Source organism: Anas platyrhynchos, chromosome 18 (assembly GCF_047663525.1).
Source record: "Anas platyrhynchos isolate ZD024472 breed Pekin duck chromosome 18, IASCAAS_PekinDuck_T2T, whole genome shotgun sequence".
Classification (NCBI taxonomy): Eukaryota; Metazoa; Chordata; class Aves; order Anseriformes; family Anatidae; genus Anas; species Anas platyrhynchos.
The window spans coordinates 11944524-11972353 of NC_092604.1; the positions used below are offsets into that span (position 1 = coordinate 11944524).

Below are 27830 nucleotides of genomic sequence, written 5' to 3' on the forward strand. Positions count from 1 at the left end.
CTATGGATGGAATGTATTCACATATAATGAATACACGTGGATAACAAGGGGTAAGAGTCTGAACTCAACAAAAAGTGCACGTGCATCCATAAAAATCCCCTTGTTTGGCACCTTTGTGTATTTTAAAATATTTTATTTGGCACATGTACCATGCAAAACAGATGTTAAAGACTTGGCACATAGTAGCTTTTGTAAGCAACTACTGAGAACACGCACAGAAGAGACTCATGAACTGCAGAAAAGGCTTATATTGGTTTCTTTTGCTGAGATTTTAGCATACAGCTCATACAGAGCTACCTGCACACAAAGCCACCCCAAAATAACCAAGCTGAACTGCCCAGTAAAAGTGCAAACCAAGGATTTCTATATCCTTTCCATTTCCTTTTTAGCACTTCCATGTTTTTCTGGATGCTGAGATTCATTGAATTTCTCTGCTCCCTTAGTTCACAAACGAGACACTGCATACTGCCGTTTCCACTAGCAGATGTTTATTATGCACATTTAGAATGAAAGTGTGAGCAGCGGTATAACGTTGGATGACAACTTTTTGTACATATTAGGTCACAAGCAACAAAGCAGATCACCTGCATTCAGATAGTTTATTAAACATCAACAGATTTTCTCCAACTACCCTGCTTCTCTGAGCCCACTTCAATTCCTTGCCAGCAATTTTTTTGTGGGCCATGCTATCACCTCTGCGGCATCCCGAAGCTACTACAAGCAATAAAGGGGTCACTGCATGACTAAATCATCCCATTTCACTTGGCAGAGCAGGGACACAGGGCAAGTACTTCCCATAGAGGCATACCCGACTTAACACACTAGTAAAGCAAGCCCCAAAGTAGTGAATTCATGTTTTATTATGCTCCCCGCAACTTATCCCCAGATTTGTGTCTTACATTCTCAGCAAAAACAATATAAACCTTTTGTATAAAGTACATTGTGGTCTTTGTTTACAGACCAGCAAAGTGACCAGTGGTCCAGCTAGTCCTGTACCTCACCCACGTGCTAGCTGAGCATCTTCAGAGAAGACAAAGCCTCACGAGGTACTACATTTATAGCTTCCTAATTCAGTTCATGCCTTTAAACACGAAAGCTTTAATGTTCTTACCCATTTGATTCCAACTCAGGTAAATAAAATTGGTATTTTTTTTTTTTATATAACACTTAAATTAAAAAATCATCTTTGATAAAAAAGTGTAAACTGTTTAAGATTTGGTTCTGAAGTAGATTTGTAGCTCATGCTCCTTTGGCAGCTCAGTTTACTTGCTGAAAAGTGACAGCTAATGACACAAAGCTCCCAATTTGGTTTTATACACTAGAGTTTGCTTTCACTTGTTTTTAAAAGGGCTAAGTGTTTTTTTTTTGTTTGTTTTTTGTAATCCTCAGTATAAAATGTAAACAATATTTAGGACTTATTCAAACAAGACTTAAATCCAGCAAGTTGATGAGAGAAGAGAAGCCAGTTTGTACTCCCTCATGTGGACAGAATATTACTAGCTTTTTCTTACCACCTGAGCTTCTGGCAGACCTAAATCTAGCTAAAGTGTTTTCTATGCAAGGACCAACTTCAGCAGATAGAAAAAAGTAATAATAAAATTTTTTAAAAAGAGAAACCATGGCAGCATTGGAGGTTACAAACCTCAAGGTTTTTTGGCTTTTTTTTTTTTTTTAATTCAACTGTGATCTACTGAGAAAACATGATAGGAACTCCAAACCCAATAACAGTTTTTAAGTAAACACTGATAATTTCTGCAAAATAAAACAGCCAGCAGTTGATAGAATGCTTACCTTGTTTACTTGTCTCAGGACAGTACCCAGAGAATTTCTGCCATGAGATTCTGTGGAAAATTACACTGTGCCCTACAGGTTTTGATTTGCTCTCATGACTCATTTCAAACAGAGTCAAAGTGCTTCGTGTTCCTTTAAAGAGACAATCTAAGATGACTCCCGTGTGGAGAGCCTTTACACCTTACATCTTAACATCGATTTCAGTAACATGGTTTGTAAGAAGGGGAACCAAGACATCAGTGATATTATTCTGCTCCTTCCACAGCTGTAGTAGAAACTGCCTTAGCATAATAGGGGCCTTCACGCAAGTAAGCCCTAAGCCTCAAGTAATTCTGATTTCCAAAGATTTCCGCAATTGTTTTGGAGTTTACAAGGGCCTTAACCAGTTCATACTTGGCATCCTTCGAAGCTTTATCAGGTTCCACAGATCTGTCTACGACGTATTCCACAAACCCTGGACTGTTCAGCATCAACTTCTGCGCCCATGGTTGATTTGCAATAGCCTATATGCAAAGACAAAAAGAGGGGGAAGAACACCTCATTTTAGAAAACACCCAAAAACCTGTTACACAGAAGGCTGTTAAGATAAAAGTCAAAGAACAGAAAAAATATGAAGTGGGATATTCATTCTACACTGTAATTCTGCAACCACCATACACGCAGCAGTATTTATCACTGGAAACCAAGCACAGTGCAGTGCTTCTCTTTAATGTTTTAAGTAAATTATCAAAGCAGTGACCTACAGTACAGCACTTATTAAAGTTTATAAGAAAATAAGCACTGCACACATGACCCATTATTTAAATGGTGAATGCAAATGACATTATTTCTGGCTGCTTCAGGATTTCAAAAAGACCAAACAAAACACAACAAACAAACAAAAAAATACACAACACGTGACCGCCACTGAAAAATGCGAGGCTGAGTACAATACAATTCACTACCTGATCTTTAAAAGCAAAGAAACTTACAGTAAATACTCTTAAAGCCCCACAGTGGAGATCAGGGAACGGCTGAGTACTGATACTCCTGAAGAGTTCCAGTGGCTGGCTAGACAAGGATGTGAACCATGATTCAGTCATTCTTAGAAGGTCTTCTGTCTGCTGCTCCGGCTACATACATCAGAAAAATGTACAGAAAAGGAAGAATTTGGTTAGGATTATAAACAAACTCTGTTTTGAGTACATGCTCAAAAGTTTAAAAACTTACTTAAAACAAACCACCAGCAAATAAACTGAAATACTTTGTTTTCAACATATTTTCATGAATGAAGAAATAGCTATCTACATTTCATTTAGCTTGGATGACAGAATTAAATTAATTGATTTTAATACATGAGAGAAGTGCTGTGCTGGAGTACAGTAATGTAAGATACAAACTGCTCACTTAGAGCTGCATTATTAAAGCTAGGTCACTGAATCTAAAGAACAGTCAGAGCAGTCTGCCTTTAAAGCACGAGAATATTAAGCTATTTACTCTCATTACTTTGCTAACAATGTCTTGACCTCAAGTTTTATAAATATATTTCATAACACGTGGTCTCTTACAAACTCAAACTTTAGGCAAACAAACAAACCAGGGAACTTGAAGACAGTGAAGTTAGTGACTCACAGTATTAGAAAGCTGCCACTACTACCTAAGCTAAATGTTGCAGAAAGCTTTCACACGGTTAACGATATGCACAATTATTTCATTCTTACAGATTTTAAAAACAAAAAACAAACAAAAACATACAGGCAAGTAAAGAAGAGATGAAATGGCATCCAAACATCGAAGTCGTAGCTCTGTAGGGGCATTCTTTGCCTGGTGCCCTATTTTGTTTAACAAATTTTGAAATCTGCTTCCTTTGGGGAAAAGAAAAAATAAACAAAAGAGTTCTAAGTAATTCAGATATACTTTAGAAAAAAGTACATTATATCAGTCACTTTATACTACATTAACTGGTAGAAAGAGTATATAAAGGTTGTACATAAAACCTGAGAAAGGATTGCTTTTGACCCACTACAATAAAAAGAATAAAGATTCTCTTTACTTCATACAGACCTACAGTAGATGAATACAAAGCTTTACGGTCATTCTCTAGAATATCCAAAGACTGTCAGAAAGGAAGTTATTTGTCACAGATAATTGAGTCATCTTGGGAAGTACACACCCTAGTATATTTGTGATTAAGATATTTCCAATCTCATTCTACAAATCTGCAATAGTTATATGCTCACACATTTTCACTTAAAAGTTTTTCACTTTGGACAATCAGAAAAACCAAACAACAAAAAAATTATCACCTGCTTTGAATCCTCTGAACCGTTTTATATTAAGAAAATAAATGCAGCCTGTAAGGAATGTGCCATTACATTTCTAACCCTGTGAAAAGGCCATTCCAAAAGTAGAAACAAAGGAAGCTAAAATTACAAGACTGCTGATGATTCATATGATGCACTTCACTGGAAAGGAGTAACTTGAATCGCACTTGTGATACCAGAATTCTCCCTGCTACGCATGAAGACTGCCATGCCTGGCAAGACCATCAGAAGACATCTTATCTGCTACACCACAGCTATTCGAAGAGACCCCCTTGATTATTAGACAAATGTTTTTCAGTTCTTTTCTCACCATTACACCATTATCAGCTTGCTCTTGTATGATACACTGAGACTATTTTGTTAAAAAAATAAAAAAATCATACTAACTAGTTTTCTGTAAAACCTGTTTGCCTTCTACAGTCGATCCCAGGATTCCCAATGTGTCCACAGCCACTCCAATCATGGTTGGATCGTGACTTTCTGCCATTTCAAAGACTTTTTCCATAAAGATAGGGTATCGTTCACAGATCTGCTGTGGGCTATCTACAACCGCCAGATTCCCAAAAAATTTAACGAAACCTGATAGAACAAGAGAAAACAAAAGTATTCAGAGTGGAGTAACAACGTAAGAATGTCAAAATTAACTATATATGAACATAAGACTTATTCACTTATAACTGTATTTAATTGTTAACTGATTCACTATTAAATGCTATTAACACTGTGAAAGGAACTAAGAACAAGCCAAAAGAAGCTTAAGACTACAAAAGACAGCATCACAACTTGGACACAGTGTTTGCACAGTCCAGGTGAGTACAGTTTTTCTATGACAAGATGTATTCATCTTTTAAAAGCTACTTAATTCATGATGCAACTTCTGTCTTCTTAAAAAACCTCTACAAGAAGACAAACCTCAAACCTCTGGTACAGTCCCTCCAGATCTTACCTTTGCTACCCACTCTAAATGAATGATTCATGTATTAGACTGTCCTTCAGCACGCTGTGCATGCCCAACATGTGTTCTACTACTCAAACATTCATGAGCCTCCAGAACAGGCTTGGTAGTCCTCCCCATTTAACATACTAATGAATACAAGCAATAACCAATGGAAATAAGAAATGCATGATGTAACCTGGTAAGTAGAAGCTTGAGAAAGGATCAGACTCTGCACCGATGATGATGTTTGAAATTTTATCAATAACTCCTTGTTGAGCAAGGTACTGACGTCCATGCGGAGTATGGGCCAGCGAGGTCACCATCTCTATGCACGTAGCTCTGAAACAGACAAAAAATTCGTTTGACCTCCTTCAGACAGATTTTTGAAGTACAGAGAGATCAAGAAAGCATACAAAGTTTTTCTACCCTTACAAAAAAACAACCAACCAAAGAACAAAAACAAAACCACAGCTGTGAAATACTCATCCAAGCTCTCTCTGCTTTCTGATGATATATGTAAAGACAGACAACTTTCCAGGAGTATTTACATTGCAACCCAACATTACAACTACCACAGCATATCAAGGAAATTTCATCCTGGTTCTCAAATTTAAAGGGTTTAATGAGAAACGAACACAACTGTGTCTAAAGAATTATTTAAAATAAGACCAAACGTCACTGTTTAGCAATTAGGGAAATCTCAAACTCGCTGTAACATACCTGACCAGTACATCATCTCCAGTCAGCTCTCCAATTAAGTCCGATATCAATCCACTGTTTGCACAGTAACTGAGCGAGTCTGCTGACACCGAAGAAATCTCAACAATTAACTAAATAAAAACACCGGGGGAAAAAAGGCTGGTTTATAAAAACATTGTAATGGTAACAATTCACAATAACGACCAAATACATCTTATAACACAAATTATTTAAATACTAAATTATGAAAACATGAAATTCTTTATTTATCTAAATGTTTGTCTGAAACAGGCTCATACAGCATTCCAAGTTGACATTTGATTCTATTCAAACTGTCTTCAAGGCATCGTCACTGCTATGTTCATTAAGCTCTAGAACAGCTGAACTGTATTATTTCTCTTTTGTCACACATATCTAGATCAACATGCTTAGTATCTTGTCTCTTCCCCCTTCTGAGCTTTCAACAGCTCTTTACCTCCAGTGGTAATGAGATCACAGATGGTATTTTACCCTCACTTTCAGAGAGGCAAGCATTTAATTGCATCGCTAGTCATTCTGTGTCGCCCCTCCGATGTTCTAAGCACTACAAGTTACAAAATAAAAGATGTAAACAGTTCTTCACACCCTCCTACCATAAACTGAGAAAGAGAAGTTCTGACATTACTTGAGGACCAACAGTGCAGTACCCTTCCTGCTCCCTTCTAGTCTCGACAAAGCATAGACATGAAGAAAACTGTGTGAAGCAGTTAAAAAGTGATGAATGCTAAGTTAAAAGCATGTTGCGAAAGCCAGACTAATTCAGAACCACAGTCAAAGAGAACTTTTTTGAATGACAACTTCATTCAAAAGGACAATGTTGATCTCGTTCCTACCTCATACACTCTGTATCGAACAACATCATTCGTTGCCATAACATTTTTCAAGTCGCTCAACAAACTGCTCACAAATAAAGCCTCTAAGCCCTCTTGTGTCTGCGCTATTCTTGAGAGAGATTTGATGGCCTGTAAACAAAAACAGTAGCTTACTACAAGAATAACACAAAGGGAAGAAAATCCAGAACGATCAGACAGTTTCAGTGTTCTTTTGAAGATACTAAATCATGTTAAACATCTACAATTTTAGTTTTCATTCACTTTTCCATTAAAGTTTTCGTATTGCTGACAAGGGCTAGTTATGGTAACTGTGATACAAGCCTCTGGCATCAGATGCAGACCTGTAAGTTCATCTTTGCATCAACAGCTACTGGAAGATAACAGGATTGAGTAAAGTTTTTTAAATCACATTTAAGAAACTCCTGGGCTTAAGCCACCTACATGATTACAACATCATCTTTCAAGCCACATGATCTCTCCTTTTAAAGGAGAGCAAAGGCTGCTATCTCAATAACAGTAGAAAAAGCATCCTATGCCATGTCTACATTTATTTGTAAAGGAAGAAAAAAAAAGAAAGCAATGCTTACCTCTTTAGCCACTGCTATTTTCTCTCCACCGATGCAATTTATTATTTGCCGTAACAGCTCAGGACTGTTGAGAATTTCTCTAACAGCATCCGAATTTTCAACAATCCTCCCAATCTAAGGGCAATATTAAGCAACGATGTTGAATTATACCAAAACAAAGTTTTTCCACACAGACATGCCAGCACTAGAATAGCTACCCGGTCAGATGGAATCACCATTTTTGGAAACACCCAGAACTCAGCTGGACAACACCCTGAGCAGCCTGCTGTAAGCTGAGGGCTGGACCTGAAACCACCAGAGCTCCATCCCAAAGCACACCATTACACACTTCTGTTCTTTCAACACAACACAACAAATATGAACTCAGTTAAGCCTTTTCCTCCCTTCCTCCCCAGTGTTTTCTGATGCTGTTCCAAGCATCCTGAATATTAAAACGTTGCTACATTTAGTTCTTACAGCACCTGCTGTCAGCGCTGGCTTAGAATGCATACCCCAGAATACATGACAGCCCACAACAAACAGAAGATTCAGTTACAAGTTACTTCTGTCAAGACACAGCTTCAAATATTATGTTTAATAGATATACCATGAAGCATTATATACTGACATAACGCACAGTAACTATCCAAAACCATGTATAAGAGCACAAGCCCCCAGATAATACACGATGTAGTGTTTTAGTCACAATTTAGGCCACAAAACACCAGTAACAGATTGGGACAAACCTAGCCTGGCCCACCACGCAGCTCTGCAACACCCTGGAGCAAAACCTGTACCTGAGATATGGTGAGAATTTTCACAGAGTCGTCGGGGTGGAAAAGCCCTTTCTGCAGCTCTTCTTTCAGGTTCTGGATCACGTAGAGCGGGTCCAGGGCCTGCAGGAGCCTCTCCAGGATGGAAACACACGTAGAAACCTGCTCCCTGGGCGGGACAGAGAGAGCCACGGGGCCTTCAGCACCACCTCCTCGTCCGTGCCACCGCGGAGGGGGACAGGGAAGGGGACAGAGGACATGAAAGAGGCGCTGAGGGAGCAGGGGAAGGGGGACAGGGGAGGCAGCAGGGCACGACAGCAACAGGCCTGGGCCGGGCCGCTCACCGGTCGTTGACGCTGAGGAGGCCGAAGAGCGCTCCCAGGTGGTCGTCGCTGAGGCGGGCACGCAGGGCGGCGGGCGGCACGGCCTGCAGGGCCAAACGGAGGGCTCGCAGCTCCTCCAGAGGCGCCCCCCGCCTCGCCGCCCGCTCCAGCAGCTCCGCCACCGCCTCCGCCATCTTGGCCGCGCCGCCCCGGGGCCCGCCACAGCCGCAGCCACCTCCCCTGGCAACCGCGCGCGCCGTTGCTAAGGGCTTCTCTCGCGTCCGCCACCGCCGGAAACAAAATGGCGGCCGCCACCCGCCCCGCGGCCATTGGGCGGCTGCGCTGGGGGCGTTGCTAGGAGACGGCCCGGCCCCGGGTGTGGGGGGCTCGGTGCTGCCGGGGGGTAGGGCTGGGACCCCCCCTCGGGGGGCTGAGGAGGAGAGTAGGCACCCCCCGGGGGGACAGGGGGTAATGTACGGGGGGTAGATGGCAGCCCCCCCCCCCCGCTGGTGGGAGTGGTGTTCAAGTGGTGTCAGGTCGGGGTAAGGTTCCCGGCTTTCTGTCAGTTTCATGCCCACAGGATGCAAAAGCGCCGAGAGTGTTAAGTCTCAAAAATAAATAAATAAATAAATAAATAAATAAATAAACAAAGTAAGTTTGAGGGAAAACAAAATAAAATGCCAAAACAGTTTCATGCCCAAAGGATGCAAAGCGCCGAGAATGTTAAGTCTCAAAAATAAATAAATAAACAAATAAACAAACAAACAAACAAAATAAGTTTGAGGGAAAACAAAACAAAACCCCAAAAGCCAAACCCCCCCAAAAAACATTAAGCAAAACCCAAAGCAACCAACCCAAAAAGCAACCCCCCCCCAAAAAAAAAAAAAAACAAACAAACAAACAAAAAAAAAAACATAAAGCAAAACCCAAAGCCAATAACCCCCCAAAAAACCCACAACCCCAAACCCCAAGCAAACACCGCCAGAATCACAAAAACCCCCCGGGGGCCGGCAGGATGAAGGCAAGGGGGGGTGTGTGGGGGGGTGGCCGCTCCGTGCCCCAGCCCCGCCGGGCAGCAGCCGCCCGCCGGCCGCGGAGGAGGAGCCATGGCCGGGCTCCCCCCCTCCGGGCAGCGGCCTCGGGCCGGGCAGAGCAGGTGGAGGAGGCTCGGCGGGGCCGCGGCTCCCTCCCGGCCGGGCCGATGGAGGCTCTGAGCCAGCGCTGCCCCCTGCCCGCCGCCCAGGGCTGCCCCCGGCCGGGCCGCGGCACGGTGCTGCTGGTAAGTGGGAGCCCGGGCGGGGAGCGGGGGCAGCCGGGGGGGGGCAGTCGGAGCCCGGGGGTGCACGAAGGGGAAGGGGCGAAGGCGTTGTCTCAAAGAGAATTTTTGGGGTTGTTTCCACCCGTGCTGAGGGGGTCTGGAGGTTGCCACCAGCTGCGGTGTTGTTTGGGGCGGGTTTGGTTTGGTTTTTCTTTTTTTCTTTTTTTTTTTTTTGTACAGTGTCTCGTCCAAGCTAGAGGCGTTTAGGGAAAGCCCTAACCTGGTGATTTTGGTCCCCGGAGCTGTTTGTGGTTCGCTAAAGCCAAAACAAATAAATCTTGCAAAAATCTTCGTCTCTGTAAACTCGGCTGTCATTGTGCCAATCAGTGCTTTTCAGTGACATACAATCGCACGGTGGATTTGTCAGCTTTGTTCGCTTTAACCTCTTGGCAGTCATGAGTATATCTGGTTTAATCAGGTGGGAATCCTGAAGTTTCCATCCTTCACTTTTGCACCATCCCTTGGCAAATACAACTATTCCGAGAAAAGAATCAAATAGTGCTGTAATCTTTCTTTTCAGAAAACAAATAACAACAAAACACCAACAAACAAAAAACCAAGCGGGTGCTCACTGTTATACTTCTATTCAATGCAAATGTTCAAGGGGATTTCCTCGTCACATGCACACACATCTTTCCAAGAAGATTACTGATTGCCATGCTGAACGGGTCAGATTTTTTTCCTAAGCAGAGAACATGATTACATCCTAATCTGGAAAAGTAGATACACCAGCATATCTCTGTCTGGCTTGTAACTCTCTGAGTGGGTTCTGGGATTTGTTGCGCAGTACTTGTAAAATGGCTTAGTGGAAAAAAAGAACACAAAAGAAGCTCTAAAAATTATTATGAGAAACCTTGTGATAATAAAGAGTATTGCCTCAAATGGATTGAAAAAGAGGAGACAACTAATAAAGAGCATCGGTCATTTTACAAACAGAAAAGACTTCCTGTCTTTGCGGTGACAAGAGAGATATTTTTTTTAATTCAATCTTGAAAGAAAAAAAAATCTCTGACATTAGCCCTGTAATGCAAGTTTTTTCAGAGGGTGGAAATAAGGGGAAGAAAAAAAAAAAGTGTCTTCTTAGTCTGATCAAAACCTTTTCATGATTGTCGTTGACTAAGGGCCAGATGCTGTTTATTTAAAAAACAAGACAAGAGACAAAGAGAAGAGCAGCTGTGCAGCGACAGCGAGTGCTGCAACCCAGCGCGCAGGCACCCATCCTTTTGCTGTTACTCAGCACACCAAATTAACCTTGCTATTTCAGCAACGTCCCGGCCAAGATAATTTATGTATTACATCTCTGTGTGACCGTGTCTGTGGCATGTGAGTAGAAAGAGCAGCCAAGGGGCTTGCCAGGAATGGGATGTGATGTACAGCAAAACAACTTGTTGCCCCTGTACTGGCAGTACACAGAAAGAGCAGTACTGTTTCTGCAGCCCTACAGGCTCTGGCTGTGTCAATTAGGATTTCTGTGCCTGAAAGGACTGAATTTGACTGTACTATTCTTATCTGTTAATTAAGATGAAATGAACTTTAAACCTACATTTAAGTCCTGCCCTCCCTTGCCTGCTATGCGAGGGCTGCATGATAGCCTGGGTGGACTGTGAAGCATCTGTCAGCAGAATGCAGTAATTGTTCTGGGTTTGCAGGAAAGGACTAAAGCTCTCCAGGGCCTGCACAGAATCTATTATCCAGACTCCCACCTCTCCTGGAAATACTGCTTTCCTCCTTCCACATCCCCAGCAAGGCTGAGGTTCTGTCCCCCCTCTTTCCCAGAGGACCCAATGTGCTTCACCCTGGACGTACAGCAAGCAGATGGCTGCGGGATGTGTCCTGAGCAGGAAAGTAGATGAGCCTGGTGTGGGAGCCAAGCCTCGTGTGGTTCCCCTCTCGCTCCTTTTTGAAACAGAACCACAGTTTAACAGAGGCAGCGTGGCACAGTATTAGATTGGCCCCATTGTAGGGGAATAAATCTCTCCGTATGTTTTCACTTAAATTTCAATGAGCATTACTGTAATGTTGAAAGAAAGAAGATTGGAGGCTTCTTTTGAGCCAGAGGTAAGGTAAATGCTTATTTTTAGGAAATGCAACAATTTACTTTACACCAGCACTCATGTTTTGCATTTTAGGTGATGACTCTGTCTTTACTGATGTATCCAGTGCTGAGAAGTCTTGCTCTCCAGATGCACGCTGCCGTCACTGGCAGCTACATCTCTGGGACCCACTCCATTGCCTTCATCAACTGTCTCAACGAGCAGATTGCCAAGGACATTGCAAGGTACAGAGAAATTTCCCCTGCTTGTCTGCTTGAATTATTCGAAAGTAGCTTTGTGTGGAATAAAGCTTTTCCTTGTCCCTTGAGAGGAGCTGCACTTCTCTGCTGGTTTAGGGGTTTCACATTTCTGCCCGAAAAGTGCTCCTTTTCTCCTATACTCCCTTTCATTTTCTCTCTCTGTATCACATATCCACTTAACAAGAGCTGTGCTTTCTAAAAGCAAGCTGATAATTACCTCTGAAGTCAGTGCTAAGTAACACATCAAGCTAATTCTTAATTTATTCCATTGCCTTTCATTTTCAAGATCAGTTTTAAAGCCATGTCCCTAAATCTCTGGGTCCTCGGATGAAGCCCCAGCCCCATGTTCTCTGATGTGCTATAATCTTCCTTCTTCTCTGAACAACACAGTTAACAAATTCCAGAATAAGTGTTTATGGAGAGCCATAAAGCACTGTGCACTAACATAAAAATAAACAAAAGCAGAAGTGGTCCACAGAAAACACAGAGCAGGCACTTGTGAGACACCACCTGAAAGTCTGCATGCTGCTCACCAAACAAACTTCAAGGAATGAGGGCTTTACCTTGATTTTTTTTTTCCCTCTTTCAATGTATCACATGCATTGCACGATGTTTTGCACGCAGTTTTTCCACATAGCCATCGGTCCCTGACTCAATAGATGGTTTGTTCAAATTACTGAAACTGTGTTGACTGGGGAAATGTTTATGATGGACCATTAAGTTTCCTGCGACACCTCCTGTGAGCTGTTTTTCCTGCTGCGCTCCTGCTTGCCAAAAACTCTCCCCGTCTTCTGTAATAGCTGACCGTTCCCAAGCAGCCGTTCAGGAGCTGACCGGCTACTGAAAGGGATTTTGTGTCACCTTAAATACTTTAACTGTATTAAGAAATTCAACTAGAATTATATTTGTACTGCTGGATGTCTTCTGAAAAACGAGTAACTGTACGTGACTGCTGAAAAGATCCCTCAGTTCCTGAAAATGTTTAATCTTAACAGCTTTGCAAAAGTTTTCCACTCTTTGATCATTATCCTGCAGGGAAGGGAGAGGAAATAAATCACACCCCATTGCTGAGATTTATGTACTCTGGTTGCATTTTTACTGGTGGAGTAGTTCTTCTTTTGTTCTGGAATTTGTAGGAATGAGTAACATTTGTAAAGGATGACACAGGGCTTCTACGCTCATTTTCCCACCCACCTGTTTCCTGGTACTGTCATGTCTATTCTTCTTTTATGTTGCTCAGTGGAGGAGCAATTACTTTGAAGGATCAGACTGCAAGGAAATTGTCTGCTGGTTTTAAGGAAAAGTTCAGGGTTTGTGAAAACAGACTAACTATAGGTAAAATTCAGCACCTGGCTTGTTCATTTGCACCATCTCTAACCCAGTTTATCTGGATGAGATAACTTAAAATCCTCAGAAGAGAGCCCTAGCCCACCCAGAAGATCCAGCCTCTCTCCTGTGCCCGCTGTGAGAAGTTGGCCCCTCCGGGCTGGATGCTGCAGCCTCTTGCATCTCACGTAGCTCATCTAACACCTGAGCAGCCTGTGAGCCTCTGGCTCTGCCTCAGACTTGTGTGTATCTTTTTTCTTGGCTTTTCTGCTTATTAATATTTCATCTGTCTCATTTCAGAGCCCGTAGTTTAGTCAGGCAGGGACAAAGAAACACGCATTAAGTACCCAACCCAAAGATACCATCTATTATGCAGACGTTTTCCACAGACCACGTTCAGCTTCTTAGAATGTTTCCCGTTACCATGGTGGCTGCTCGTTTCTGCTCAGCTTGCTGGAACAAAGTTCAAGATATCGGTTAAGATCACCATTTATTGGGGGCAAAGCAGAAGTAATTAGGAGGCACTCACCCAAATCGAAAAGGCTCCTGCGCTCAAGTGGCTTGGAAGTTGCAGATGGCAAAACAAAGTGATTTGCGCCATGTGTCTGACATGATAAGCGCAGCGGGGATATCTCCCTGTGTGCTGCTGCAGTTTGTTGGTCCACAGATTAACTCAAGATGCTTTACAAGCATTAAATGACTCGTGCTGGCTACACGTGGTTAGAGCAAACAACCCAGGCCTGCGGGGACAGCTGTCCTCCTCCGCGGCCCCTCAGCAGAGGGACACGCAGCTCCACCTTGCCGAGCTTTGACATTAAATCCAGCAGGTAATTGAGCTGTGGCCATGCACCAGGGAGCTCACTGGTCCCCTCCCCAGGTGTCTCGGGGTGCTGCTGGGTTTGTGGGAGCACTGCCAGTGACTTACCCATCCTGTGACTTTCTGACGGTGCTGCTGTAGGATTCCTCTTGTGGTGTCAGCACCGCCAGGGGTTCAGCCAGCCACCGGCCACACTGCCCCTTCCCCAGAGCCTCCCTGCCACAACAGCTGGCAGCCACAGACCAGGAGGGCAATTCTGGAGACCACTCGAGACCCCAAAGATCATTATCATGACCAGAGTCACTGCTGTGGTGGCAAGGCTGTGTAAGAGCCATGAGAAGAGCTGCTTCCTCGCAGCTCCAGGGCTGCTCCCGCTGCCTCCCTGTGCCCCACAGGCTCACCTGGGCAAGGTATGAAGTGCTGCAAAAGGACAGAGAGGGCAGGCCGCTAACACCGATGTGCAAGGGAGCTAATACACATTCAGACAAGAGCCCAGCCTTCCTTCTGGGTCAGAGGCCAGATTACAATACATGATGCAACTGCACATTAGCACCCCGCCAGGCTGTCTTCTGCTCGTCTCCTGCAGCGCACTCACCACTGACCGAGTCTGTCGTTTTTACAGTTCAGGCTGTCTTTTTGAAAGCTAAGATTTCTTATACTTTGTTTTGCCATCACCTTCGTCCTGTATCATAACCTGGGTGTAAGGATTGAAGCAGCAGTTAAACAGAATGGGTTCGATTCTTTAGCTCACTCAGGGTTAATTTTTGCAGGGTGTTGAATCGAGCCTTCCCATATCTAATAACTGTCATCTTCTCTGCAGTTCAAGATCATTCAATAGTTCAGCGTTTGCACAGTTCAAGCCCTCGGTACAGAACAGTTCCCAGCAAGGCCAGTGTTAAAGAAAGGTGAAGGCACCAGCACAGAGCCTGTAAGAGGCGCCTGCAGGAGGGACGAGGCTGCCACCACCGACAGAAGGGCCCAGACATTGTTGTGGTCAGCAAATACAGCATTTGACCTAGTTCTTCCAAAATTCCACCCCGAGTTTGCTTCAATACTATTTAATCACTTAAATACCACTTCTGCTGGCAGGCCAAGCAGCTCTGCAAAAACAAATCAGCCCACAACTAAAGGAGGAAGCACGGGGGAAGGAGTTTATTTAGGCTTCGGATTTCTAGGACATTTTGGGTAGAAAACCCTTGATGTTGTTAAATCAACAAGTTCCACATTTAGTTCGCTCTGCGACGAAGAAGCACAGCTTGACATATATACGTGGCTGGGAGACAAACCCCCCAGCTTCCATCCCAGCCCCGGCTGTTACGGCCGGGGGCAGGCACTGACTCCCTCCTGTTTCACCCAGGGGCATCATGGACAAGAGACTGGCTGCCTACGTGAACATCCTGCCGAAGAGCTCGGCCTTGTAAGTTGGGCTGGGAATTCCCAAAGGAGGAGGCAACCCCGGGCTGCTGGGGAGGAGGAAGAGGAGGAGGGCCCCTGAGGCTCCCAGGACATGGAAGCACATGTTCTGGTGGTTGTTGGGGGTGGCTGAGATGTTCCTCACTCGTGAGGAGTGCACTGAGCTTATTAAGGAGCACAGATGCCCTGACTGCCAGCAGGGACCATTTATTTCTTGGTTACTTAGCTACAGAGATCCAGTAGGGTGATTTGTGGTCCTGAGGACGCAGCTCCTGTTTGTAGACAACCTAAAAAGAAGCTAGGATAGGGACCGTAAAGGCTTTTGGGATATTAAGCAGTACCTCCAGGAAGGAAGAACATATCTTTTACCTCAGAATAAAGCTAGCCAGGCACCTTAGGTATCCCCAGCCATCCGTGCAAAGGGATTGCCCTTGTTTTAGAGAGGTTAAGCAGCAAAACCCCAAAACAGCCAGTACTCTTGATCTGGCCCTGCTGGACAAAGGGAGCCAGATGCCCACATCGCAGTCCCTGGCTCCAGTCCCAGCCCCTCACCTTGCCTTGTCCTGCTGCCCCCAGCAACCTTAACCTGGCACAGCAAGGGTGGCTCAGTCACAAGGACAGCAGATTTTTAGGGGATATGTGCAGATAGCATCAAGCAGGGAAACTGAACCCCCCAGGGGGATCAGCATGGCTGCACCTATAGCTGTATTCACTGGTTATTCTTCTCTTTTAAATACAGGTATTTCTGGAAAGGGGAACTGGAAGAATCCACAGAAATACTGCTGGTAAGTGACAATTCCTTATCTCATAAAAAAACACATCCTAGAGAGCCCAAGCCGCCAAAAGCCAAAAGGAGCTACAGGGTGTTTTGGGGAGGGTGGCACCAATCTGCCTGAGATTTGGGATTGCTCTTAGGGATCCCAATCACCCCACTGTGGGTACGGCAAATTAATTTTTTTTTTCTCTTATTCTCTGCAGTTAGTGAAAACAAGGACATCCAAAATAGGCGAATTGTCCAACTACGTCAGGTGAGGCTCTGGCTCCGGGGAGCACGGGGTTTCCATCCAAGGTACACTGCCAGCTCATGCTCGGGGTTTGGGATTCAGGCTCCCTGAGCCAGGTCCTACCTAGAAGGGTTTCAAGTGCTGCAGGATGTACCCTGTGAGCCCTAAAAACCCAGACACTGCATCAGCTCAGAATGGGTTTGCAGGAGTATCAGCTACTGGGCTCCAACCAAGCTTCTGCTCACACAGGTCACTGCCTGGCTGCCTCCCGGCAGGCTTCCTGCCCTCCCCAGCGCCGAGCACAGCCAGGGCCCCTGGCAGTCAGCTGTTGGCTGTGGTAAACCCCAAACTCAAAGCAAAATCCTCACATGGCAAAAAGGAGAGGCGAGTGCTTTGAAGTTGGTGGGGCGCGTGGGGCACGGCTGACACGCGCCGCTGTGAGCAGAGACCTCTGCTTCCTGCGCCTGCGAGCCGGCGCGGGGCTGTTCCTGCCGCGGGGATGGGTCCGTGACTCTGTTCTCTGCATCTGGTTCCACTTCAGATCCATCCATCCCTTTGAAATTCCCGAAGTCATCAGCCTGCCTATTGACCAAGGAAACCCTCTCTACCTCAAATGGATAGAAGAAAACGTCCCACGGGATTAAAGGAAGAGTGCAGAAGCCAGCCTGCTTTCAGGGAGATGAGACAAAATGTGCTTTGTCCCGCTGGTGTCCCTGTGCAGGCACACGCAGGAAGGCAGCTTGTATCCCTGTGGGTTTGCTACGGCACAGAAACTTGGGACTGGGAGTTTTATTTGTACTTGAAATGTCCCCTCCTTGGCCTGACACTGTGCTGCAGGGAGCACCGAGCCTGGAGGCAGCAGGGAAGGGCACCAAGGGGCTGCAGCGTTGCAGCCACAGATACCCAGAGGTGCTCACATCAAGACCCCACGGCACCCGGGGATATTTCAGGCCCCCAGCAGCCAGGTGGTGGCCGTGGCCTGGCAGTCCCCAGGCGTCCTGCAGCCGGCGCCTGAGACCCTTCCCTGGCTCTGCTGCAGCAGCTGTCACAGCATCTGCACCGCTCTGCCTCCTGCTTCCCCAGCCCGCAGGCAGCAGGATGTGGCCAGGCACCCCGCGAGGCACTGGCTCACACCCTCTCCTGCTGTCATCCAGCCTGCTGGCTCGTCTGACAAAATCCAAGCAGAGAGCAAACTTGAGCAGAGGCTGCAGGCACTTGCCAGGAGCCCCAGTGAGCGCACACACTGACAGTGCCCTTCCTGCTGAGCCGCTGCCAGATCAGGGAACCCGGGTGCCAGCTGGAGCAGGGCATTGCCCAGCTGCAGGGGCTGCGTCCCCCACCTGTGCCTGGATGGTTGCTTTCCACCCAGGCCAAGTTCAGCCTTGTAAAAAGATGTTCACGTAGCGTAATTGGATGTAACTTAAGAACCAATACCAAGTCAGTTATGTGACAGCGAAAGGAATAAACGGGAGTGTTCCTACCTGCACAGATGCATGAGTTGTTGCAGTTTGTGGGTGCAAATCCACAGTGAGCAGGGCAGGAGGGTCTCTCGGGGCTCTGCAGCGATTTCCTGCAGCCTGATGCCAGGTGATGCTCTGCTGGCTCCAACCTGCTCATCTCGGGTGGTGGAGAAGCGGTACAGGGAGCCTTGCAGGTGTTGGGCCACAGATTTGCATGGCCCCATCAGCTATTGGGGTAGCAGGTGCAGGAAAGAAGTTGACAGGGAAAACAGTCTGAGCTCTGAGAGCAGGAAACTTCCCAGTGCTAAGTCAGGAGCGGCAGGATCCCAGCTGGGTACTTTGTCTGGCAAAAAAAGAGCAAAGCACATGAAGAAAGCAACAGCACTGACCCCCAGCCCCCAGCTGCCCTAACTCAGTAATCCTGGTACCACAAAGAACCAGTGATGTTAAAAAAAAGACTTTTTAATTGTACATCAGACATATTAATTACAACTTGGATATAACAAGAGTTGGTTATTACAAGCAGCAACCTGAAATCATAAATCTTTAGAAGGTGCACAGAGTCATTATAATATCTATTACAACTAATGCAAAATATATTCTGGAACAAAAATATTTTTAAAGGCTCCACATTCAGTTCTCTGCGAGAGGAGAGGGAAAGGAGGAGCTGCTGAGCTGGGGCCACTACAGCATGGGTGCACCCATGTGTGCAATGTCCCCTTGGCACATCCCATGGGAATAAACCTGCTTGGCCTTGGGATGGCTCTTGGCAGCCCCCAGCCCCTCCCCAGGGCAGCAATTCGGACAAGAATAAGGGCTTCATAGGCACTCGTGAAAGGGAAATACTGTAAGTGCTCCTCTGGCAACCAACGCTGGCAGGATGGGGAGGGACCCGGCTGAGCTGCACCATCCCTGCCAGGCATGGGGGGCTTAGCAGTGATGCCTCTCAAGACGAGGGGCTCCCCAGAAGCATATCCCAGCCCAGAGAGCTGGAATGCAGACCTCGATGGTGCCAGCAGCCTCTCCCCAAGCTCACCTGACCCTGCTCGGCTCAAACCGTCCTGTGGCTGGAGCTGGGCAGAGCCTCGTGTCCCAGCCACACGCTGCACCAGCAGCTTCTCCACCAAGCAGAATGCCAGGTAACTCATCAGAAGGGAATTAAAAGGCTTTTACTTGCTGTGCTGAGTATTCAGGCTCAGAGCACAGCTGCTGAAGCAGCTCACGCCTGGCCTGAGCCCTGCGGGCACCTCCCCATCGAACCACCAGCCTCCCGCACCACCTTGCTGTGGCAGTAGCTGAAGCAGCCATCCATTTTCCAGGACTATGCTTTGGCCTCTGGTTTGCAAACATCACCTGCTCTCCAGTGCTGGTCACACCGGTGGATTTTTGCCTTTACTGGAGGTGAAGCAGCAGGACACCTCACACCCCATGCCTCACCTCACTCTGCATCTTTACAGTGCACCACCCGGCCACATGGCGAGCAGTTTAAGTAACACTTCTTCAATAAAACAACCTTTTTGATTCATCCTCCGGCTGGCAGATCACAAAAGCACACATACAAACAATGATGCTACAAGGACAGGGCGTGCAGACAGAGCAGGACCACACGGCTCACCCACACCGTGGGGCAGACACAGTGGTGGTGGGGGAGAGAGGAGAGCAACATTAAATACACATAAAAATATCTTAGAAAAAATCTAACAGGTATGTCTGATATTAGATTTTTTTAAAAAAAGACAACAGTTTGCTCCTGAATATGACAGTATTGCTTTAGACAAGAAGGGGGTGCTCATTCTCTGTCAGTAGAGACCCACGTTGCAAGAACCGACCCCACACCAGTAACAGCGTGTGGGGGGAGTGCCCCGGTGCTGCCTCCCCTCCTCTTCTCTTCTGCCTTTTTGGTTTGGCTGCTGGTTTGGCACCTGCAGGACAGGGTTTCCTGCAGCAATAAAGGCCTCGGGCTCCAGTCCGGGCAGTGCCTGCTGTGGTTTAAGGCAAGCACGTGTGTTTTGGCTGATCAGTTCCAAAACGTGATTGTCAGGCAGGGTGTGAGCCGCAGGATGAGGGCCGCCACACACATCTGCATGTGCAGACACAAGGCACCTTCCCCTCAATTAGAACAAACCGCATTCCTCAAACGAATGGATTCACGATGAGAAGGAAAACCCCAAGCAACAGCTGCCACAAGAGTCACCCACCATTTCCCGGGGGCGCAGAGACAGGCCGTCGGGCTCCTCAGCATGACAGTGGAGGTGGCTGGTGCTTGGCACCCAGACCCCCTCCAAGCTGCTGTTTAAGGCATGGATGTGGCAACACTGGGATGCACTGGGAGGCCCAAGAAGCCTGCCTGCATGACAGACAGCCCCGGGGCAGCACCCCTGTGCCAGGAAAGACCAGAGCCGCTCACCGCTCCCCTGCCGCTGCAGCGGTGCCTCTGGCTTGGCCAGAGGCTGAAGCAGGAAAGCGTCTCTCTTCGCGTATAAACGGCCAATAAAGTAAAAATTGTCAATGAAATACAATAAAAAGGCTGCAGGTTTCACCCCACAGCACGGGGGCAGGTTTGGACGCTGCCTGCACCCCTCATGGCTCCAGGCAGCCGGGACCCCAAACACGGGGGGCTCTGAGCCCACCCCGGCCATGGTGGTGCCAGTGCCGCCTCCTCTGCAGTGCACCAGGGGTTTCACCATGCCCCACACCTCCAACGTTCGCTCCAGGAGAGGAATCAGGGCCAGGGGGGCTCAGTAGGGGGTCGTGCCTTCCCATTCCACCAGGTACTGGACCTTGCCCTCCAGCGTCACCCGCCGCGCCAGCACCTGGTACTTCTCCCCACAGACCAGCCGGCCTGCCGCCCCGAAGTAGCTGCTGATGGACGACTTGAGGTGTGAGAGCGAGGAGTCGTCCTCGCTGATGCTCTCGAAGGTGTGGCTGTCGATGCCATCGTCCGGCCGCTCGGGGCCGCAGGCCGCCTCGCTGCCTTCAGGGGTGCCCCCGGCCGGGCGCCCGCCCGCTTCCCCGCCTCGACGCTTCGCCCCCGCTGAGGCGTAGGCCGGCACGGCCAGCTTGCGTTTGCGGCTGCCCACTGTCCTCCGGCTGCAAGAGAGGGGCACGGGGCAGGGGATGAGGGTGTCAGGGTGCTTCAGAGGAAGAGGTGGCAGCCCCTCGCTCCCCTCTCCCTCAGTTGTGGAACCCCACTGGAAAGGGGGTGGAGCGGGCACAGCCCTCACCTGGACTCGTAGGAGAGGCTGGTGGTGGCAGAGCCTGAGGTGCTGGCGGCATCCGTGGAGTCCACATCCGAAAGGAAGGTCTGTCCCGAGCTGGCGCTGGGGAGGGGAGGCAGCGTCGGCCCCAGCACCGACCCCACAGAGGGGAAGGCTCCTGCAGGGAACCCAGCTGGGGTCTCCACGCCTGGGCTTCAAGCCTGGCTCGGCGGCACTCACCTCTTCAGGCTCTGAATTTCATCCAGTGTGAAGTCGAAGATGCTGGCCAGGTGATGGTTCGTGCTCCAGGCGGAGGTGAAGTCACTCTGCACCGTGAAAACAAGCACCCTCAATATGGCCCAGGACCCTGGCTCAGCACCCTCTGTCCAGCCTGCACCTCACTCCCTCCCACAGCCCTACAGCACCCGGTGGGCTTCACACAGCCCCAGGATGAGGAACGGGGGCTCTCCCCACCCAGGGCCGGGCATCGTAGGACTCACGCTGGGGATGGCGTCCTCCAGCAGGAACTTGGCCCGCTTCCGCCGCGCCGCTCGCCGCTTCTGCTGCTGGAGCTGCCGCGGCAGCAGGCTGCAAGGCAAGGGGGGGGTGAGGCTGTGGGACCGTGACGCTGGGGGTCCCGGGCGCCTTTCATCGCTCACCTCTCTTTGTGGACGTATTTGCCCTTTCCTTTCTTCTTCAGCTCGCAGGAGCTGCTCTCGCTTGCGCCCGGGGCTTTCTCTGGCAGCACCTTGCTGGGGGGGTTCGGCGGGACGCGGATTCGCAGGCGAAAGATGCATTTCTTCTTTTTGATTTCTTTCCCACAGAGAAACCTGGGGAGGAAACAGCCCTCAGCCCAGGTGGGGACCGCAACAGGGTGCACAGGAGCATCCTGCATCCCCCCCCCCCGGGCCCTGTTCCCCCCAGGCCATGCCCAGGGCTCACCTGCTCTTGTAGCTGTTGAGGGCATTGAGCAGGTGGGGGCCTCGCTCGGACACGGGGGTGCCGGTGAGCTGTGGGGGCAGAGGAGAGGCCGGGCTCAGCGTTTTTGCAGCCGTTATGCAAAAACCGAACAGACGGGGGAACCCGCACGCCGGCTGCCTCGGCAGAAAGCGAGGGAAGCAAACCCACGCCGGCGGCGTAACAGAGTCCAACACGCCTCGCTTTTATCACAGCTCCCAGCTCCAGCCCTGACTGGGAAGCTTGTCAGGTACATCACAAACAGGAAAATCCCATCGCAAAGTTGATTAAGTGAGCTTGGAGCATGAGCTCCCCACACTGAGTGCTGTGGGGATGAGCAGGGCTGCGGGCTCCTTCAGGTCCGTGCCATGAGACGGGTTTTTGCAGAGATGCCCACACTTATCAGGGCAGGACCGGCAGCACCACAGCCCCACTGACACATGGACATGTCCTTTTCCATCCCTTGGTCACCCGTCACCTGCCAGCCAACATGCCTCAGCCTCACGAGCCCGGCCACCACAGGGAAGGCCTCATTACCCTGACCACGGCTTTGGGGACAGCCAGCCCTAACTTTCCGCCCCATCAGTGGCTCTCCCTCATGCTGCTGCCCCCCAGCCCGGCCCAAGCACAGGCATTTACCTTTCCAAGCTGCAGAGGGTCCCAGTGGTGGTTGACGAAGGCCAGGATCTCCTCAAAGTCAAAGTACTTCTTCTTGCTCTGCACACCCAGGTTGTAGAGGGCGAGATGGACGACGTCCACCCTGCGGGAGCAACCAAGGCCAGGGGTCAGCAGCCCACTCCCAACATTACGGGACCACAGTTGTGGGAAGCGTGATGGCCCAGAGCACAGCACCCCTGTGCCTCAGGGATGGGGACATTCCCAAAAAGCAAGCTCCCTGAGACCAGGAGCTCAAGAACATGCTGCTCCCATGACAAACACACAGATTTTTGGTGTTTTAATAAGCTCCAGCCACGCACTCTTGCTGCCGTTAAGTACAGGAGCACGATGGCTCTCGCTCACATGAAGACAGACTGTTTACAAAACCGCCTCCCCTGTGGGACTTTACACTTGCATCTCCAAAAATGAAAGCCAAGCAACATATCCTGGAGGATTTCCCTCATCCCTCACCCAGCCTGCTCCCCTGCGTCGCTCCCTGCAGCATCCCCACAGCCCGTTCACACCACCAACGCATCCGCAAGGAAAAGCTGGGCTGCTGGCACCATCAGTACTTTTTATAAAGCGCTTTTGGACCACCAAGGTGCACCATAAGGTACCATATGAGCTTGGGATTTAATCACAAAATTTGATGACGCGTCCCCTAATTGCTTTTTGCAATTATCTTCTGGCAAACGTGTGCTTTGGCTCCCAGACAACCCAGCAGGTTTGGAGCACGCTGTGTGGGAGATGCTCCACGACCTCGCACTGCTGAAACCCGGCGTTGGGGCTGGCCCCAAGGCGAGGGCTCAGCAGCACCGGGCACCAGTGAGCCCTGTGCCCCACAGCCACCCCATAGCAAGGACCTCAAAGCATCACAAAGAAGCCAGGGCTGTTCCTTACCATCTCAAGGGCAGGCGCTTGATGTATTCAGGTCCCTGGTTGCACACCGAGCAGAAAAACACATAGAACCTGGAAAACAGCAGGGATGGAGCATGTAAGGAGCAGTGGCATCGTCCCCACACGTATGGGGGCCTAGAGATGGGTGGTGCTGGGTGCTGAGGGTGACTGTGACCAGGAGGAGCAGGACTTGAGGGATGGGGCCACCCCTTCTCCCCCCACCCCAATATGGAGCTGCAGTAGCACCCGCCTTGGTGTCGCAGCTGGCTGGGGGAGATGCAGATGGGACCCCAGGACCCCAGGACGTACCGGTCTCCGAACATCATGGGGTCACTGAGGCACTGGGTGCAGGCTTCGTGGAACCACTGCCGGCAGCGGTAGCACTGCAGCATCTTCAGGTACCACCTGGGGAGGGAGAGGAGCCGGGTGACAGCGAGGGCAGCACAAGTGGCAGCCACCACCCCGGCGTCCCCAGCCAGGGAGCTGAAGTTTGGCCCTGGCTGGCATTGTCTGCAGCCAGAGGGGTGGAGGCAAACAGTGCCTCCTGATCGCAGACACAGGGTGGGCAGCCTCAGGGAATGGTCCCCCAGCTGGGGACTTCTCTCTCGGAGGAAAAACCCCCACCCTGACCCCATCTGGGTGTTGCAAATGTTTTTGCACATTAAATTTCATGGGACAGCCCTCCCGGCAGGCAGGGTGCTTACTCGCCAGGGCCCCCGCAGTAGCAGTAGCACTGCTGCTGGTTGGTCCGGTGCGGGGAGTCCCACTCCAGCAGGTCGGGGTTGTAGGACAGCACCATCTTAACGGCTTGCAGCGTCTTGGCGATGGCTCCCTTCTTCAGGGCACCCCCCTTCTGCAGGACCGAGCGGGATGGGGTCAGCACAGCCACTCGGGGGGGCTGCATCCTGCATTGCCCCACCGAGAGCGGGCAGCACACGCAGCCAGCACCCCCAGCAGCCCCACTCACCCGCACGGCCAGGGCGAATATACAGCGGCGACAGAACCACGGTGTCCCCAGTGGACCCTCGCCGCCGCTTGCCACCGGGACGTGGCACTGCTGGTGGTAACCTACGGGAGGGCTCAGCATCAGCACCGCCGGGCTGGCCGGACCCACGGTGCATGGGATGCAGCAGAAGCAGGGTGATGTGCCCGCACTCACCCAGCCCGCACTTCCCGCAGATGAGGATTTCGTTCCTAGGCCCCGATGTCTTCCCCAGGCAGACGTTGCACTTGGGCTCCTCCCCGGGGACGCCGGCTGTGGAATAAGGATGGCAGGGTCAGAGAGATGCAGGGTCAGAGATAAGCGGGGCACAGCCACATCCCTGCACAACTGCTTGTGGCACTCAGGCTGCTGCGCCCCACATTGCTCCAAAACTGGCTGGGGGTGCAGGGAAGGGGATGATGGCAGCAGGGGAGGACGGGGCAGCACTCACCATGCTGGATGTCCTTCCAGAGGACCCAGTACTTGGAGTTGTCCTCAAACGTCACGAGGCAGCTCTGCTTGGAGCCGCTCACCTGCAGGAACAGAGTGGGGAGAATCGGTGAGCCCCCACTCCCATTACCAGCACTTTCCTGCTTTCCCCACTGACTGCCCTGACTGAGAGCTGCAGGAAGGCAGGTTTTGGGGGTGATACCCAGGGGATGTCAACCCAAAAATCCCAAATGACCAAAGACACAGTGCAGCACAGGCCAGCACCCATGCGAGCCACCCCAGGGCATGGCGCTTGCACCAGCTACTCTTTGGATGCCCACTTTCCCTTCTGGGCACCCCCTTTCCCCTTCTGAGGACCCCCTTTTACCCTTTTGATCTTCCCGAGGTAGTAGAGCCCATCGGTCCAGCGGCACAGCACGTACTGCCCCTCCGTCAGCTTGACCATGAGCTCCCTGCAGCTGCCCCCCCTCCGCGCGGAGGTGGCGGCCGGCGCTTGCTGGACACGGCCAGCGGCCGCGTAGACATCGCGGATGATGGGGTTGAGCTTGCTGTTCTCCATCAGCAGAGCCTGGGGGGGGGACGCAGCCGCTCGTCACCGCGCTGTCATGCGAGAAACCCACCGGCTGGGCAAGGTGCTCGGCCCCACGGGGGGCTTTGCCTGTGGGCACCGAGCCTGTGGACGGCTCAGCCCCTGCAGGGAGTGCTCGGAGCCCACAGAGCCAACAGGGATGAGCTGGGCTGAGCTACGGGTAATTTCTGTGAAATCAGCCGGAGCAGCCTCAGTCCTCGCCACTGCCCAGCAGGGGTAAAGGGACCCCGACCGCCCTCAGCCCCGAGCTGCTCCGTGAGCGCAGCGCGTCCTGCAGAGGGTGCCTTTGGGGGATCTGCAGCTTTAAACTTAACGTGGATTTTTACTTGACGGTCTCCTTGCAGTTTTACAAGCTCCCCAAGCCGGAGGAGGGGGGGAGCCGGGAGCCCCAACCTGCAAGTGAAACCCAGCGGCCGGGCTTCGCTCCCCGCAAAGATTTGGAGCAAAAAAAAAAAAAAAAAAAAGAGGCAAAGAGGCTGCGCCCGGCAGCTGCGCCTCCCTGCAGCAAATCTCGCCCCGCTCTGAGCCACCCCTAAACCAGCCCCAAGCCTCTTCCCCCCCCCCCCCTTCCCTCCCTCCCTTCCCCGGGGGTGCGGTCCCGGTGCCACCCGTTCAGCGCCGGCAGCGGCCGAGCCTCGGGGACCCCCCCGGGGGCCGGAGCTGCCCCCGCCCGCCCGCCGCGTGTCAGCGCCCAACCGGGGGGTCCCGAGCTGCGCCCCCAGCCCCAGCTCCAACCCAACGCGGGGGCCGTTTTCGGGGCCGCCCCGTCCGGTCCCCCCTCCCGTAAGGCTCCCCCAGCCCCGGCGGCACCTGCCGGGCGGCGGCGGGGAGCGGCGGGCGGCGGCGAGGAGCCGCCATTGGCTCATTCAAAGGAGCTGCGGCGCCGTCGCGTCCCGTCCAGCCCCGTCCCGTCCCTCCCGCTCCCTCCCGCTCCCGTCCCGTCGCATCCCTCCCGCTCCCCCCGCATCCCTCCCGCATCCCTCCCGCTCCCACCGCCCCGTCCCCCTTTCCCTCTCCTCCGGGGCTGCTCTCCTCCTCCCCCACCCTCCCCATTAATCCCGGAGCCGTGCCGAGCCGTGCCCTTACCGCTCGGTGCCGCGCCGCCCCTCTGCCGTCGGGCCGGGCCGGGCCGGGTCAGCGCCCGCCCGCCCGGGGGCCGCCGGGGCCGCAACGGGGAGCGGCGGCGTGCGGCGGGGGCAGGGCGCGGGGCGCCATCTTCCCGCGCTTCCCGCGGGCATTGACGTCCCAATTATGCAATTAGCGCGGGGCCGCCTCCACCGCCGCCGCCTCCCAGGGCTCGGCTCGGCCTGGCACGGCTCGGCACGGCGCGGGGTGGACGGGCACGGCTCGGGGGGGAGTGGGGGGGGGGTGGGCACGGAGCGGCGCGGCACGGGGCATCGTAGCCCGGAGCGCTATGGCACAGCGCAGCGTGGCACGGCACGGCTCGGGCTGGCACGGTTCAGCACGGGAGGGTCAGCACAGCACGGCTCAGCACACTATAGCATTGCACAGCATGGCACGGCTCAGTGCAGCATGGCACGGCACGGCTCAGCACACTATAGCACGGCACATTGGCATTGCACAGCATGGCACGGCTCAGCACACCATGGCACAGCACACTATAGCACGGCACACTATGGCATCGCACACCATGGCACAGCTCAGCACGGCACAGCACACTATAGCATGGCACGGCGCCCCCCCCCCCGCTGTAGGCACCCCCCCAGTGCAAGCACAGCCCATGGGGTGCCTGCAGCTGCCCCACGCAGGTGCCACCCCGCCGTGTCCCCACTCCCCCTGCCCCTAACCGGGGCCCCTCCGCTGGCGCCCACCCGCCTGGGGGGCCCTGGGGCACCCCCAGAGCCCCCCGGGCAGGGGGTGGGCAGGGGTGCCCCCCGCGCTGCTCTGCCCGCGCCAGGGAACGACCCGTGCTGTCGGGATTCCCGGAACCGGGGGTCGCTTTTCTCTGAATCTCAGCAGAGAAAATCCATCACTGCAAAAATGCTTCGGCCAGTGCCAAGAAGGAGGCTGAAGGATTTGCTATTTGCCGGAGAGCGCTGCCAAAACAGAAATGTTTTCAGGCCTGCTCAGACAGCAGAGAAGCTGATTCCCGATTTAGGGTCAGAGCCAAGCGCAAGCGGAGTGGATCCGAATTTTATTGCTGTAATCAATGAGCTCCGCGCAGTGCCGCAGGGCGGCTTCCCCA

General features: G+C 51.1%; 3 protein-coding genes across 4 annotated transcripts; 1 reads left to right on the forward strand and 2 right to left on the reverse strand.

Annotated features, from left to right (window-relative positions):
• Positions 1 to 466: 466 nt before the first annotated feature.
• Positions 467 to 8549, reverse strand: PSMD5 (proteasome 26S subunit, non-ATPase 5). The gene is made up of 10 exons (XM_027470849.3): positions 8286 to 8549; positions 7966 to 8110; positions 7190 to 7303; positions 6603 to 6731; positions 5752 to 5861; positions 5228 to 5370; positions 4482 to 4673; positions 3526 to 3635; positions 2763 to 2903; positions 467 to 2294 (listed from the first exon to the last, which is right to left on the reverse strand). Exons 1-10 carry the CDS (start codon positions 8456 to 8458, stop codon positions 2037 to 2039), a joined length of 1515 nt encoding a protein of 504 aa, XP_027326650.2. The 5' UTR covers positions 8459 to 8549; the 3' UTR covers positions 467 to 2036.
• Positions 8550 to 9345: 796 nt separating this feature from the next.
• LOC101796388 (protein CutA homolog) lies at positions 9346 to 17921 on the forward strand. Its single transcript, XM_072025234.1, has 6 exons — positions 9346 to 9543; positions 11712 to 11860; positions 15376 to 15435; positions 16171 to 16216; positions 16410 to 16459; positions 16977 to 17921. Exons 1-6 carry the CDS (start codon positions 9466 to 9468, stop codon positions 17077 to 17079), a joined length of 486 nt encoding a protein of 161 aa, XP_071881335.1. The 5' UTR covers positions 9346 to 9465; the 3' UTR covers positions 17080 to 17921.
• A 415-nt stretch (positions 17922 to 18336) lies between these two features.
• PHF19 (PHD finger protein 19) lies at positions 18337 to 27319 on the reverse strand. Of its 2 annotated transcripts, none has more exons than XM_072025233.1 (15): positions 26711 to 27319; positions 25403 to 25603; positions 25037 to 25118; positions 24763 to 24858; positions 24571 to 24671; positions 24308 to 24456; positions 23913 to 24008; positions 23607 to 23675; positions 22689 to 22809; positions 22035 to 22102; positions 21752 to 21922; positions 21593 to 21680; positions 21333 to 21418; positions 21120 to 21215; positions 18337 to 20985 (listed from the first exon to the last, which is right to left on the reverse strand). In XM_072025233.1, exons 2-15 carry the CDS (start codon positions 25592 to 25594, stop codon positions 20634 to 20636), a joined length of 1767 nt encoding a protein of 588 aa, XP_071881334.1. In that variant the 5' UTR covers positions 25595 to 25603; positions 26711 to 27319; the 3' UTR covers positions 18337 to 20633. The 2 variants fall into 2 exon arrangements, with proteins under 2 accessions (XP_071881334.1, XP_027326611.2); XM_027470810.3 differs by lacking the exon at positions 26711 to 27319 and adding an exon at positions 26435 to 26558.
• Positions 27320 to 27830: the final 511 nt, after the last annotated feature.

Coding starts and splice junctions, on each gene's coding strand:
- PSMD5 (XM_027470849.3), bottom strand. CDS start 8,458: ATGGCGGAGGCGGTGGCGGAGCTGCTGGAGCGGGCGGCGAGGCGGGGG. Junction 5,862..6,602: donor TTCGATACAGAGTGTATGAG/GTAGGAACGAGA, acceptor GTTTTTATTTAG/TTAATTGTTGAGATTTCTTC. Junction 2,904..3,525: donor CATCTCTTCTTTACTTGCCT/GTATGTTTTTGT, acceptor TGATGTATGTAG/CCGGAGCAGCAGACAGAAGA.
- LOC101796388 (XM_072025234.1), top strand. CDS start 9,466: ATGGAGGCTCTGAGCCAGCGCTGCCCCCTGCCCGCCGCCCAGGGCTGC. Junction 9,544..11,711: donor GCCGCGGCACGGTGCTGCTG/GTAAGTGGGAGC, acceptor TTTGCATTTTAG/GTGATGACTCTGTCTTTACT. Junction 15,436..16,170: donor CTGCCGAAGAGCTCGGCCTT/GTAAGTTGGGCT, acceptor TTTTAAATACAG/GTATTTCTGGAAAGGGGAAC.
- PHF19 (XM_027470810.3), bottom strand. CDS start 26,482: ATGGCGGCTCCTCGCCGCCGCCCGCCGCTCCCCGCCGCCGCCCGGCAG. Junction 25,604..26,434: donor TCCCCGCCGCCGCCCGGCAG/GTGCCGCCGGGG, acceptor TCCCCCCCCCAG/GCTCTGCTGATGGAGAACAG. Junction 24,859..25,036: donor CTGGAAGGACATCCAGCATG/GTGAGTGCTGCC, acceptor CTTATTCCACAG/CCGGCGTCCCCGGGGAGGAG.